At 43.7% G+C, this 14,999-nt stretch overlaps 1 protein-coding gene across 3 annotated transcripts; it reads right to left on the bottom strand.

Annotated features, from left to right (window-relative positions):
- Positions 1-462: 462 nt before the first annotated feature.
- On the bottom strand, positions 463-14,825 carry dop1b (DOP1 leucine zipper like protein B). Of its 3 annotated transcripts, none has more exons than XM_088382991.1 (38): positions 14,619-14,825; positions 12,369-12,547; positions 12,107-12,288; positions 11,854-12,024; positions 11,407-11,596; positions 11,213-11,311; positions 10,997-11,120; positions 10,781-10,890; positions 10,183-10,294; positions 9,982-10,102; positions 9,775-9,894; positions 9,591-9,696; positions 9,269-9,511; positions 8,842-9,143; positions 8,351-8,736; positions 7,994-8,265; positions 7,769-7,921; positions 7,590-7,681; positions 7,319-7,509; positions 5,471-7,001; positions 5,297-5,399; positions 5,027-5,218; positions 4,736-4,858; positions 4,530-4,664; positions 4,385-4,440; positions 4,205-4,309; positions 4,038-4,104; positions 3,791-3,950; positions 3,443-3,525; positions 2,964-3,073; positions 2,739-2,888; positions 2,595-2,656; positions 2,383-2,511; positions 2,091-2,227; positions 1,954-2,009; positions 1,726-1,869; positions 1,474-1,606; positions 463-1,395 (listed from the first exon to the last, which is right to left on the bottom strand). In XM_088382991.1, exons 2-38 carry the CDS (start codon positions 12,504-12,506, stop codon positions 1,138-1,140), a joined length of 6,846 nt encoding a protein of 2,281 aa, XP_088239117.1. In that variant the 5' UTR covers positions 12,507-12,547; positions 14,619-14,825; the 3' UTR covers positions 463-1,137. The 3 variants fall into 3 exon arrangements, with proteins under 3 accessions (XP_088239117.1, XP_088239119.1, XP_088239118.1); XM_088382993.1 differs by having other exon boundaries at positions 9,275-9,511; XM_088382992.1 differs by having other exon boundaries at positions 9,269-9,508.
- Between the last annotated feature and the right edge of the window lie 174 nt (positions 14,826-14,999).

The following is a 14,999-nucleotide window of genomic DNA, read 5'->3' as shown; positions in this document are numbered from 1 at the left end:
AAACCAAATTTAATTTTTATACAGAAAATAATTACAGTACATCTAAAACAAATGATTATAACAATATATTCGAGAGAAAAAGCATGTTATTTGGCCTCATTCAAATCATGCAAAAACTGTCTATCACATCCTAATATCTGAACTTTTAAATATGTAAACTAAAGTGCAATCACATTTGTAAAAGAATGGCTGCTGGGTTCTGAAATATAAATACAACAACCTACTGTGATAAAACAACAAAATTAACAATCAAAATAAAGTCTAACTAACTGTAGCGTTAAAAACAAATCCGAATAAGGAAAAATGTTGCAATAAAACACTTTCCCTGCATTCCGATATTGATTTTGGAGGTTGGAGATGTTTTAAGACAAACCCCCACACACACACATACACACAGGTGAACTGTGTTGAACTGTGCTGGGCAATAGTCACCCTCCCTCGGCTTAAAAAAGACATCACTACTTCATTTATAACGTTTTTTATTTCAACTTTGACAAGATCCTTTCAACATTTGGAATAATTTAAACAATGACATTTTAACATAGACAAGGGTAAAAGATAGCAAGAATTTGTAAAAGCTATCTTGGAACATTTACAACGGATTTCCCTTAATAACCCTAATGGCATGTAAACAACATAAAATCTACTAGGGGGTTTGAGGTCCAATAACAATCAAGAGATATAGATTCCTCGAGATAAAACAGAACATTCTCACGGTCAGACATGAATGTTTAGTCTCGAAATCTGGTGGCTCTCACAATTTGCATTCAAGTACACGGATACAGAATATTCAAAAGGTGCACACACTCCAACACCACAATTTAAAGGTGTGAGTGGCCAAAATACAACTATGCAATCATTTTGAGAACAAATCCACATTGGTTCCATTTAAAAAAAAAAATAAATAAATAAATAGGTGAGGGCAACATTCCAGATGGTCATTTGTTTCATATGCTGACTAAATATATTTAACCTAAAAAGCCCAATGGAGTAGTTTACCGCACAGCCTTTCTGCTTTTTAAATATAGATTCGGTGTATTTATGTGCAGATTTGTTAAAACATTTAAAAGAAATTCCAAGCCAACTTTCATAAGTAGCAGTTAACACTCATGCACTTGGAATGGAGTTCCATTCCACTCAATTCTCCATGTCGTCCAGGAACTCTTCCTCGATGATACACTCAAGCCTGTCCAACACGGCGTCTGAATTAGCTGCAGGGTAGTCTGCTACTTGAACCAGGGCCGGTGAGTGGCTGTGAATGGGAGGGCCCTGGAAGGAACAGCACAGGGTAAAAAGGAAAGGCAACAAGTGTGTGATGGAGGACAAGGAACACTGGGTGAGGAGTGGGAATTCCAGGTGCTCGGTAGAAGATTCCTCACTCAGCCCGTTGCTTGCCTGCAAAATAGGTGGAAAAAAACTCTGTGAAGTGTTTTTGGATTTATCAACAAAGAAGCGATCAATATGTGATTTTACCCCATAACGTTGTTGTATGCCTTCCAGGACTCGGACAACGTGGGGCTTGCACTCCTGTTCGCCCTCGATCAACGCACTTTCCGGACCGCTGTAGTGGGTCACGTCTACTTCTGGAACAAACGCCCAGCGATACCTACACAAAGAATGGGGCATCTTTATTATTTGCATTTTAAGAAATACCATATTGCTTGAAGACATTTTCCCTGAACTTAATCTCATAACTTGAAACAACAGAATACGAAGATCGCTTACATCTGAAAGATTGGTATTTTCTCCGGGGGGAAGGCTAAGGATGTGTCCAGAAACTTGCAAGCTGACAGGTACATGTCCAACTCTGCCTGGGAGAAATTGACAGGAGCGTTTCTGTCCAGGGCTCCGCGTACGACTTTAGTCAGCCTGGGAGCACAGTTTAATCATTTATTTAGAGCAGTTATCCATACCGACATGGTCAGGATTGGTAAATAATAATTGTGAGCTCACTTTGAGACATCTTTATCCACCAGCAGAGCTTTCTCGAGACGTGAAAACGTGCGAATCTGGAAAAAACAGTTATTACGATTTTTATACTGTGTGGGCTGTGAGTTAAGATAGTTAATTATATTAATATTAATATTTACCAGCTCTGTGACCATGATCGGCCAAAGAGATGTCAGGTGCTGAGACGAAATCCGCAGCAGGAGAACACGGAACATCAGGAATATCTGAGCGGAAACAGCAGGGCTGGGATTCATTCGTAAGGCTTCCGTGAGGCGTTCTGGGAGGAAACAATTTTGTTATTATCACGACTCATCAGTTGGAAATGTAAACGTTTGCTCAATTAGAAAGATGATTACGGTAATCATAAGAATGAGTTTAAAATGCATAAAAAAAGCCACACAAAATAATTGTATAATTTTTCAGAAACAACACCTTGGATGAGGGGTAGATAGAGATGATACTGATCGAGTTCCCCACTGAACATTGCGAACGCCTGGCGCTTGAGGAGCATTGGTTTCTGCTCGACATTGGCAAACAGCTTCAGGGAGCCACTCTGCATGCCTGCGATAACCAAAAACAATTATGGCGATCACACAATTGTCTTTGTCTGGCATCTGCCTTGTCATCAAGGTGCGTGTACTCACTCATGAGATCTTTAAACATGGTCTTCTCGTGAGTCAGCAAGTGGTCGATTATGGCTTTCCAACTGGATGGAAGACACAACACAAATTATCGATGTACCACCATACCATTAAATTTATACCATTAAGTTTTGCAATCCCACTTACCTGGGTGCACAGGAGGCATCCATTGTGAAGAAAAGTGGATCCATGAAGAGCTCAAAGACTTCTTTCCTCCAGGCTCTCTTTGTGTAGGCATAACCACTCAGGTTGCTCAACAGCTGGGCTCCTGCCTCAAAGCTGGGCATGTTGTAGGCACTACAACCAAAGGAGAACTTCATTTCAGCATTGAATCATCATAAAGTGCCGGCCCTTGGGAGATAAGAGCGATACCTGTGATTCTTCAAGTAGGGGAAAACATAGTACATGAGACGAGAAATGAGAGGCACCGCTTTCTCCTTCTCGTCACTGCGGTACACCATATCAAGAAGTGGTGCCAAGACCTGCACAGTGAGAGAGAGCGAGATGATTCAGTATTATGAAAATGTACAATGGGGGATACATTTGTAAGTGTAACATTTACAAGTGTAACTCAAGTGTAAAAAATGTTTTATGGATTATGGCAGTCGATCGAATACTCATAAAAATAAAAAAATAAAATTGACAGAATGCAAAACAGATTGGAAAACATTTCCACCCACTCGTCGTTATTGAAACTCAAAAGTCTTTTCACTGCCAATTTTGTCCATGGTGTTGCCATGGCCACTGGGAATCATTATTCCAGTGCCAAATTTGTATATATATATTTTTTTTCCTTCACCTGAAAGGGACCAACAATAATGTCCACACATTTAGTATGACATAAAACATACCTCTGCCAGGAGCACAAGGGCCTGCACGCTGTACACTGAGGGAGCCGAGGATGAAACCATGGTGCTGGCTTGAGCCATCGACTCTGTCGGGAGGAAAAATAATTAGCTCCTCTTTGTACAAAATTGGGTTTTCAAGTTTGAAGCAGCGCAACCAAAAAAACAAAAAACTCCTTATGCTCTAAGAAGATAATTCTTGATTAGTAATGCAGCCTTTGAGTTATAAACAACATAAATATTCTTAAGTCTTAAGACACACAGAAAAAGGTTCATATTTGTTGTCAGTGCAATAACCGCTCATTCAAAATATTTTGGGTTGAATTTTCTGCAGGCAGATAAGTGTTAAGTTACCACAGTGATCGACGTCCGTATCCACGTCATCCGGCTCGTCCGTTTCAGCGCACACCTGCGGCTGCACTTTGACCTCCAGGCTGCGGCTCAGCCAACTGGTCTGCTCGAGAGATGAACCCGCGATTCCACCCACGGCCTCCAGGATGCGCTGAGTAACCTCCTGCACCAATTGTTACCAATACAATCAATCCCTCCAGTTTCCCCTCATTTGTTACTTAAGTGCTGGAACGCCGGATTTTCTTCATACCTGCAGATCTCGTGTGTCTTTTTTATTGTCCAAGTTGGGGAGCCGGTTTACAACTTCATTGAGGATGCTGCAGGTGACAACCGTTATTGAAGCAGAAGGCAATCGTAAACAAATTCCATAACAGCTTGACGATAAATGTAAGAGTAAATATCGGCGCAAAAACTAACCCCAGGAGTAAGAAGTGACCAGGGGGAGCCAGGTTGAGTGGGACGGACTCCCGTAGCAGACTGAGGAGAGGGGCAATGTTCTCCTGCAAGGCTTGTGCTGTAACACTATAATATTTACAGTAAATCAATAAAAGAATGAATGAAAATTATAATAAAAATGGTAAGGTTTTTTCTACTAACCTCTTGATGTAAGTGTAAGTGAACTGCAGTATGGGGATGTCTACCAGGGTTGACTTCTAATTCAGGGTAGACAGTAGAAAGTTTTTTTTTTTAGAAAAACTTGGCAAACAATGCAATATCTAACCAATTGGTTTTTTTTTTGTACCTGATCCCCTTTGAGCTGGTGTGGCTTTTTGACCACTTCCTTGACCAACTGTAAGATTATGTCTGTGTGCAAGGTGTGCAATGATTTCACCAGCTCTACAATTGTCAGATGAGACTCGTTGGCCACAGGTAAAACCTAAAAAGAAAAATCAACGACTGTCAATCCTGTTAATTGTTGCAGGTGCCTCGAAACATTGCAGTTCTTACATTGGTTGTGTTTCTCCTTTTACTCTTCCTGTTACTCCAGGCTGCTCCCAGTGAAGCCATTAGCGGAATCCCATATTGGCCAGTCAGAGGAAGCAAGAACTGTAATACCCGCTGACGTAAAATCTAAGCAAGGAAGCACGTGGCAATATTTGGTAAAATTTTCTACTGCATGTGCAAATGAGTTCTAAAGAGTATGTTTACAAATGTGTTTACAAAAAAGGTTGATACATACAACAAAAAAAGCTGCAGTTGTCTGAACTTTACGATATATATGCACATAAAGCAACACACCTTGGTGCTCTTAAAGAAGACAGATGAACTGTGTGTGCTGCTTTGCGTCGAGTCGGACGCCCCCCGTTTGTGGAGCTCTTCCTTCATAACCACTCCCCATAGCAACGCCATGCTATTGAGCATGCACGGCAGCGCTTCCAGCACGGCGCTGCGTGCGTTACGGATGTCAACGGAATCGCAGGCAACCGAGGTCTGACAAGACAGACAAAAATGTATTACCAAAAAAGAGGCCTTGGGCATAATTGCTTGTACGCTACCCATGAGACTCACCCTCTTGTTGTCCAGAAGACAGTAGTGTGTAATGGTGGTCAAGCCTTCTAGAAGGGTCAGAAGGTAGTCTGGTGCAATGTTCTCCCGTCTTCTTCCAGTTACACTAAAGAAGGCGGAAAAAAAAGAAAATTGCATTTCAAATTGGGTCATGGGTATGCTGGAGTCTCTCTTTACCTCTGATTTGTTCTCCCATCATGCTCATAAAGCTTCACCAGTTCATCCAAGTTCCTGCAAATCTGATTGATGAGGGGAGCCACAATGATGCCCAATGAGCGGCCCAAGTAAGGCAGGGAGGAGCACAGCAGCGCTACCCAGTGGGGATGCATGGCATAGCCGTATTGCGCCTGCAGAGCCCTGGCGGCGGCGGAAACGAACATTCCCTGGGCGGTGATGGGGTGGCTTTGGACGTACTGGGCTGCCTTGATGGACTGCTGGAACTGGACGGCCGTTTGCCAACCCCGGGTAAGGGGGTTACTGCTGGTCGGGGATTCCGCAGGTTGACCGGAAGTCCCGCCGGATCCAGCGCCACTGGGCCACACGTGGTACTCCAAGATTATGAGAGCCTGAAGGAGTTTGAGCAATTCCATCTGCAACGGATATTGCTCCTGCCCTTCTCCCTTCCCGACGTTCACAAGACTCTCCTCTGATAGTCCGCCTTCTTCATCCAACATCTCAAGACCCTTGGATGTTCCCTTGTCCGTTCCTCTTTGGCTTATATACATAGAAGCTGAAAGTGTAAGTAAAGCATATTGCTGCACTTTACAACCAGCGAGTAGCGTGCGAATGTGCTCCAGGCTGCTCTCCTTTCCTTGTGCCATGCAAGTGAGCTGGTTCACCATACGCGTCAGCACTTCCACGCTCTTCACCTGAACGTCTCGATTGCCCTGCAAGTCTAGAGGTCCGAGGCTCTGGTAGGACAAGTAATGGGAGCGGAGGAATCGCAGGCACAAGTTCATCAGCAGCTCGATGAGCAGAGAAGGGGGCGTGGAGTGGGAGGACGAAGGGGAAAGTAAACCGCCGTAGAAGTTCAAGCCATCCTGAGCTTGCTCGTGGCGCTGCAGGAGGTTGGAAACCAGGTTTAGGTGTGCGGCAGAGCTCGTGTCCAGAGAGGTGGAGGAGAGCGCCTCCACTAGAGGACACTCGGCGCTGCTTCTCAGCAGACTGTCGAGCAGTGCCAAGCCTTGGAGCAGATGGCGCCAACCGCCCGCCGTCTGATACAGAAGCACATGATGGAACAGTGAACCAATGGCCTCTTTCTTCTCACGCTCTTGTTTTAACAGACGAGATCTGGCCATAGCCTCCAACTCCAGATCCTCGTCATCTTCGCTCGACAGCGAATCGGACGCCAGCGTGCGCTCGGACTCCACTCTTTGCAGGCCGTTGACCAGTCCTCCATCCTCAGTGGCAGAGCCGGAATTCTCCGTAGACACTTGGGCGCCGCTGGTGTCGGCCGATTCCGTGTGCTCGCTCTTGACGGCCTCGTCTTCATCTTCCTCTCTGTCCTCCTCCTCTGTCTCCTCGCTCTCGCTCCTGGATGCTATCAAAGCGTCGCCTAGATTGGACAACTCGACGCCGCTGTCTAATTGTAGCCAGAGGGATTCTCGGTCTATGACATTTCGGAGATTCAGGATCTTGCTTTCAGCATCCAGGGCATCCACTGCTTTGGCAGACAAACGACTTCTGTTATTTAGAATCTTGAGGTTGCCTGTGAAAGGGATAAAAACATCAAGTATATTATTCAAGTATTTGAAGCCCACTCAAGAAATGTCAATAATTTCTCATATTAGGAGTTTAAACTAAAAAGTGTGTCTGCGTACATGCACATATACCAAAGCCCTGTCTAACAGGCGGCTTGGCAGCATTACTCTTCTATTAGACAAAAGTAGTGCTAGGTAGCATAACTTTTATTTCTTTATCTTTATCACCATTTTGTAGCAACCTAGGGAATTTCAGGAAGAGCCCAAAAACAGCAAACAGGTGAAACAGACCTTGTGTTAACACAACAGAGGCTAACAGACTAACCAGCTGTGACATTTTGTTTGATGGCCTGAATGGAGCAGCGCTGAGTGGACGGGTGAAGCAGCAAGAGCAGGATGGGCTCTAGGATCCGGTTCACGTCGTTGAGGGACAGAGCTCGTGCTAGCCAGCACTGTGCAGCTGCACTTATTGAGCCGTCCGTGCAGCTGAGACTCTCCACGACAACACACAGCGACCTGAAAAAGACAACCACATTTGGGATTAAATTGGAAAGAATACAGGGCTCCACATTTGACCAAATATTGGCAACACTAACCTGTCAAAAGAGCGGCAGTTCCTGTTTAAGTGGATCTCGCGGGTCAAGTGCCAGAGGATCGAGAAGCGATGCAGGGCTTCGAGCCGAATAGCCTGGGCCGTACGAAAGCCGGTGTTTAATTTTCTTGTATTTCCTTATGTCATCACAAGCATGAGTGGTGGTTCGACAGGTATTTTCACCTTCTCGCTGTGCGACAGCGCCTGGCAGATAATGTCTTCGCAGATGGTCCCTGACGGAGCCAAACAGTGAAGACGGTAAAAGAGCTCGACGCAGGCAGTGTGCTGCTCTCGACGCTCTGTGTCCAGCTGGCTCCAAAGCACCACGGCCAGCCTCTGACAGCACAACACAAAATGAGAATATCTTCAGTACGTTATTGAGATTTTGGGGCAAACATTTCCTTTAACCTGGTGAAAGTCAGTGTCCTCTTCTATCTTGCAAAGCACAGCGGGATAAATCGGGGGCACGGTGATCATCTGCAGCTGCCCGCTCAGCGGATTGGCGTCGCAGGTCTGGTAGCGCCTTCGCTTGTCCTGGATGACCAGTGCTAGGGACTGGGAGTAGTTAATGAGCTCCAACAGAGAGGATATTGCAGTGTGCTGGATTTTGTAGTCCCTTGACATGCAGCACAGTGTCATCAAAGACCTCAGCCAAACAGACAAACGTTTCTTGTCACCTCCTGCGAAGCACAAAAAGCATTTGAACGCAGCCGAGGCTTCCGCTGTGGTTGAGAGCCAAGTAGAAGAAGGAGAGGAAAACCTAACCTGCTAGGTCAAACATGTCCGTGTGGAGAGCCAGGGCCTCCTCTTCGCTTAGGTAAACAGGGAAGGTGGTGCACTCCAGAAGCAGGTGGCATGTGGTAGTGAAGGCCTGCCGACACGCCTCGTTGATCTCGGCTTTGCTTCGCGGCCGGTACCCAGCAGCCCAGTCCAGACAAGTGCCGGGCTCTTTTTTCTTTTCTGCTTGTTGGACCTCAGATGTGTGCTGATGTTTTGACTTGCTTGGGGTGAACAGCTCTGTGAGTTTATCTTTAATTTCCAGTCCTCCTATGCTTCGTAATAAAGTGCTATTCTCCACAGGTGGAGTTGGAACGTCAGTCTTGGACTTTCCGTCCTGTGCTGTAACATCCTCCACCTGTACCAGCAGGTGTCTACAACACAGAATTTTTTTTTTGTTTAGATTCATTCACCTGGAAAACACATTGCGGGTTTATCATTTACATTTTTTATTTTATTATAGTTTTTGGGTAGTTTACCTCGTGGCTATGAAAGCGAGGATGTCCTGCAGACATTGGGTTGTGGTGTCGACACTACCACCCCTTCTCCACACCCCATTTCCATTCTTGCACATTCCATTCCCGCCGGAGATCATGGAGGGTAGAAGTTGCTGCTCGGATGGGGATGCACTGATGCCCAGCCCGCTGTCCTCTGAGCGGAGTGTCGGGTAGGCTTCCTCTGCAGGCTCGGCCTCATCCGCATCTCTGGTCAGATCGTCGTCTCCGTGGTAACCATTACCTTCGGTGACACTGTCTTCTTTCTCTCCTACCTTCTCTAAATCCTGGAGAGAAGTCGAATTTAAAAAGTGAGGCAGCAAAATAGCTGTATAAAAGACACTGTAAAAAAAAACAATTTTTCTTAATCACACTAAATTTTGACTGATTTGTCTTGAGTGAATGGTCAAACCTCCACCTGAGTAATCCTTTCATCATCTTCTTGCGCTTGTACCTCCATCTCTTTTGTGTGGGCTTCTGTCTCAAAGTCCATGAACGCCACAGGCATCTGGATCTTACTCAGGACCTTGAAGCACGCACGCAGGCCCTGTGTGACATCCTCCAAGCGAACAAATTCCATGTGGTCATGCACAGACCGCAGCATTGTGCCCAACATCTCAGGAAGGAAGTGGGACTGGATATCAGCATGGAGCTCCTTTGAAAGAAGAAAAGAACTAAGAAAATGACTCTTTATGAACATGTCATGTTGCCGTTGACAACTAGAGATTCTTTACCAGGGGAAGAACATCAAGCAGAAAAATGATAAGGTTTGACATCTCTGTGACAGAGGGAGGAGGACAACTGCTGTCACGCTGAGGCTTTGGTGGCTCGCCCACGTCACTACAAGTATGAGAAAAAAAAAAGTTCAATAAACAAGAGCTCATTCAATAACTGTGACAATGAAACTGTGTGTCTCGCCTGAGAGACTTGCAGAAGCACTCGGTCATGTAATCCCAAAGGTAATCACTGTTCATGGAGCTCACGAGCATATTCATCGTCTTGATGATCTCTGCAGCGTTCTTGTTCTCTTTTATCATGCTGTAAAAATTCAACAAGGTCAAACATCTATATGGAACAAACTCCACTGCCTGTGACTGTTTTGATAGTTGTCTCTGCTGCCCTCACCTAGCTAACTGGTTGCCTGAGAGCCTTGAGCTGGTGAAAGCATCATCACCCAGCATCTCTCGACAGTAGCTGTAAAAAGCTCGGACCACCTCCAACAGCACACAGCTCAGGACCGCGGGACCTGGACACAGATACCACAGTAAGTACTCTTAAAAACAACCCATAATTCATTCTTTGAATGTCTTTAAATGACGGACTTACCCAATTCTGGTTTATCCAGCAAACTAATAATGATGCGAAAAGGCCTGAGGTAGCCAATCACATTCTCCGGTTTGCTCTGCACATTCTTCTGTTTGAGAATGCTAATCAGACCCTGAAGGCAAGGACACCACCAGATGGGAAGGAGAGTAACAAATGAGAAGCAAACATGAGTAAATCAGTATGCAAATACAGTACAACACACGTGACAAATGTAAATAGCAAACTCATAAGAAATAGACAAAAATTTCAAATGACAATATACAAATGAAAATATTGCACAACAGTATCACTCAACTAAAACATTGAGTAAATTTAATGTGGTAAAAATGTAGCTCATTTCTTCCCACCTCTGTAATATAAACCCCAACAATACCCATCAAACACCACTAGGTGGCAGTATTGTCCTTCCTGTCCATAAAAGCAGATTCATAATGCAAATTAGATGATTACATCCAATTGTGCTTATTAGCTTTTTTAGAAAGTCGGAAGGAAGTAGCCTTATCACAATTTTCATTCATATTCACAATTTTGTAGCCGATAAATACCAATTCCGCGATACCCTCACTTGTTTAGATACAACTCAAAAAGTGTGAGCTACCTGCACAATAAGCTCCTTGGAGTATGTGTTGAAGTAAAACACCATATGTTCCTCTGCCGAAGAAGACATGGTTGGATGCGGAGCAACCATTTCCCCTTTAATGTCTGTGCCTGAGGGGAGGGACACAGAAAATAAAAGAGTGCAGTCAAGTGAGACAACCAGAAATCGACCAAACACTACGACAGAGCACTTAAGACTTTCTCATGATCAGTTTACCTAGGAGCCATGCATAGAGACGCCTGTTGAGTGACATGTCTCTGCGGAGTAATGTAAGTGAAGCAGCAGAAACCACTGCGGTCATGTCCTCAATGCTCATTACGATGCTGGCCTCTGAAGGGTCCTGAACCAACAACAGAAAGAAAAAAAAAAAAAGCGTGTAGACATACACATAGCGTGCAGACTGGTGTTAATCAGAAAATATAGTTTGTTTACCAGGGATGTGGCCAAGGGAAAAAAGAAGAGCAGGATTTCCAGCATGTTCCTCTGAACCAGTACATTTGAGTCTTGCAGGGAAAGATACACAGACTTCATCTAGACAAAGACAAGCATAAGGGGTAAACAAACAAACAAAAGATGACCTCATTGAATTGCTGAATGAATTCATGACCAAGGAGAGAAACGCTTACCACCAGGCGATGGTCATGGCCGAGCATGTGTTTCTGCTGTTGCAGGGGCAAGGTGCGGTCAAAGTGCGCGACTATGAAGACGGTAGCGGGCAGTCGCACCAAAGGACTGACCAGAATGGAACCCCACAGCGCTCCATAGAACACCTGCTGTCCCACCAGCAGGGACAACTTCAGCAGCAGGGCATCAGTCCTGGACAAACAAAGAGACAAAACAGACTCAGAAAAAAATTGTTCATTAAAACACATTTATAATTTATACCTAGACTAGGCTGGGTGATTAATACAATTATTTTGCAGAGTTTTTTTTCTTACATAGAATTTTATATCAGGAAAAATAATATAAACAGATATAAAAAAAGAAATTATTTTTATGTATAAAATAAAAAAAAAAAAAAATCTGACTTTTTAATTTCATCCAGACCTAAATAGGAGCCTGGTCCACTATACCTGTCATTGACCTCCAGTCCCTCCTCCAGGCCAGGCAGCAGTCCTGTTATGAAGGCCTGAAGACTGGGAAGTAAAGCCCTCTGCAGAGGCAGATAGTAACGCTCGTACAGCGTCAGCAGGACAGGCTTCACTGCCATGGCTGCATGGCCCAATAGCGGAAACAAGCCGGAGCTAAGAATACAGAAAAAAAAAAATGCGTCACAGCAAAACTCACAAAGCACCTCAGGCTATCGCTCATAATTTTTCGACTCACCTGTAAATGAACAAATCCTTGGCCAGCCATTTTGTCCCGATGATTTTGAAAATAACCTCATAGGTCTCCAGAGCCTTGAGGTGCACCCCGCTTGGTAAGGCCGGATGCAGGCATTGGGCCAGACGCTTGCCGATGATGAGCCTCTTGGGAAGGAGGGAGTAACGGAGGTTACTCTGTAGGGCCTGGCAGGGAGTGAGAACAAATTAGAAAAAAATTCCCAAAATCATTGTTTTCAATCGGGTAGTGCAACACAAATTTCTACCTTGTTGAGCTTGCCCAAGGAGGAAATGAGATCCGCCCATTCGCTTGACGATTCAAAGTTTCGCAGCGCCTTCTCGATGACTGCTGCGTAGCTGCGGTAGCGGTAGTCGTTCTGCAGTTCGACTTCCTCGGGATCCATGTCACAAGTCAGTCGGGCGGCAGCATGTTCTCATAATGTTTCTGCAAAAACAGCAAAGGCACGTAAAAGTTTTTTTTTTTTTTTCCCACTAGGCGTGGATGAAAATCAACTTCTCATGTTGTCTCTCTGAAAAGCCTCTGGGGCTTGTTTATGGTAAATAGAATTATGCAGTGCATGTGATAGAAGAGCGTGTGTGTGTGTGTAAGATTAGAAAAGAAAGAGGGACATCTGGACTCTTTGGCTTAGCAGGGATGAGCTATGCAGAAAGAGACATGACATAAGTTTAACCACTGATGCCGCTTATTGCCATGCAGACATATCTTGCTAACAATTTCATTTCTCATGTTCAACCCCATAATTCCTTGTTTTTCAGAAGTCCATAATGGCCCTCAGAAGACAAACCATCCCATCTTGGAAAACCGGTTAAACTAATTTAACGACAAACCAAACAGTGGTTGTTGTTTTGTTTTTTTTCAGTATTTGTATTTATTTTTAGTCAGTATTTTTCCTGAACAAATTTCGGTAAGTGATTGGAAAATTCAATTCAAAGACACAAATAGGATGTTTTCTTCTGACAGACACATTCTTGGCAATTAGAGGCTATTGAAAGACAAAGTGTTTTTATTAAATGACACCATGACTAATCGAATTATAGACGCTGGAATTCATGTGGAGAAAAAAATAATCCCTTAATCTACATGATATTAAATTCATTACTGTCATGCCACCCTCTGTTTTTGTTTACAACAGAGAAACTTGTTTATAACTTGAAATGTTTATGCGCGCCTAAAAATTACCTAATTGAATTTCATGGAAAATTTGACAAAGGAACAAACAGCAACACCAAAGACAGGCAAGTCAAGGTTTCATAATTGGAGCGTGAAGAAGGACAAGATTATGAGAAAGACATTGTGAAATAGAAATGGATGTTGTGTAATCCTCCACAATTGGTCTATTGAATGACATTTACATGAACGTTAATGTAGTGAACACCTACAAGGGAACCAAGCGTGAAGTAAAGAACAAATTCCGAGCGTAATTGCCCCCTCCCAAAAAAAACATATGTTTATGAATTCGTATTAGTTGTGAAAGCGAGTGGGAATGATTGTTAATATGTTCTTTGCTGACCAGTTGAAGGTGGACACTGCCTCTCTCCCAAAGTCAGCCGGTAAACACTCCAGCTAATGCACAATACTAATGAGAATATGCAATATGGAAAATGGATAGCTGTATTATTGATAAAATAATAAAGGGCAGCAAAAGTACTACAAGTACATGTCTGCCCGAGGCTCAAATGTCTGCTACGGCCTGTGTAGAGTTTTCTCGTGATTGCATCACGTCAGAAAAATGCAGTTTGGCTCATAAAAACGTGGGGTTTCATCAAATGCCTTATTTTCAGTTTGTGGATTTGCAATCTGTACTTTAATGCTCCTTCAAGCACTAGTGGGTTAATTCATTGTTGACCCCCCCAAAAAATTCAAAAGTTGGTTGATGTTTTATGTTTATTGGCATATCTTATGTAGTTTTATGGTATTTGATATCAGTTCCATCCAATTTGCATGATGCAAACAGTTGATCTATCTGAAATAATACTTAAATGATCAATTATTGTTATTAATTCATGAGGTCATTTAAATCTTAGTTTACCAGTGACCCAAGTGAGGACAAGGGGGGATATTTAAAAACAATACAATCAAAGACCCAAGTTTGAACCTGACGCCTCGGTTTAGCCAGCTTGCTTCTACAGCCATCAATTTAAAGATGCCTGAGTGTTTCAGGACACAACGACCACAATACCACGCAGCAGACATGGTCACCTGACTGACACTAAATTCCCACCGCACTTCTCCACAATATTCATTATGATGAGACAAGCTTTTGGCCACATAGCAGCATCCCTGGTTGAGTCTATTATGTAACTGCAATGTGGATTAATCGGGGGGTGAAAAACGCCACTCCCCGCAGATAACAGGAACACTGCGGTAGAAGGCTTAGCTAGCATAAAAATACATTCAGCGCATTTAATTGTGAGTGAATGTTCGGATCGTATAAAAGATGGGTATACATAAGCTAACCTAGCCGTGTATCAGGTGCATCAATAAAATGACTCACCGAATAAACCGCGGTTTGCGTGCAAGCTCAGTCGTTTCGAAGAAGCCAAGCACGAAGACGAGACAATTTACATGATTTCGCCTCAATCTATATATTTTTTAAACACCGAGGTAAAATATGCTTGTTTCCGTCAGTAGATGAGAGCATCAAAAGTAGCGTTCCTTAAGTGGTCCTATCGGGGCAGTTATGACTGAGTGGTATTCTTCAACTCAGCTGATACACAGTGGACGAGCAGACTGTTCCATGTCCGAGTCCACAAGGGGTGACATGAGCAGATGACTAGTACTCTAAAATAAATCCGACATTAAAACCACCAAACAAAATGTAAGGCACCAACATTTTATATTTATTGTCGCCTTTTAATAGAAGATAAAGCATTTT

This window comes from Syngnathus floridae, chromosome 8 (assembly GCF_059516105.1).
Source record: "Syngnathus floridae isolate MCC-2025c chromosome 8, RoL_Sflo_1.0, whole genome shotgun sequence".
Lineage (NCBI taxonomy): Eukaryota > Metazoa > Chordata > Actinopteri > Syngnathiformes > Syngnathidae > Syngnathus > Syngnathus floridae.
This window is presented reverse-complemented; position numbering and strand designations above follow the sequence as displayed.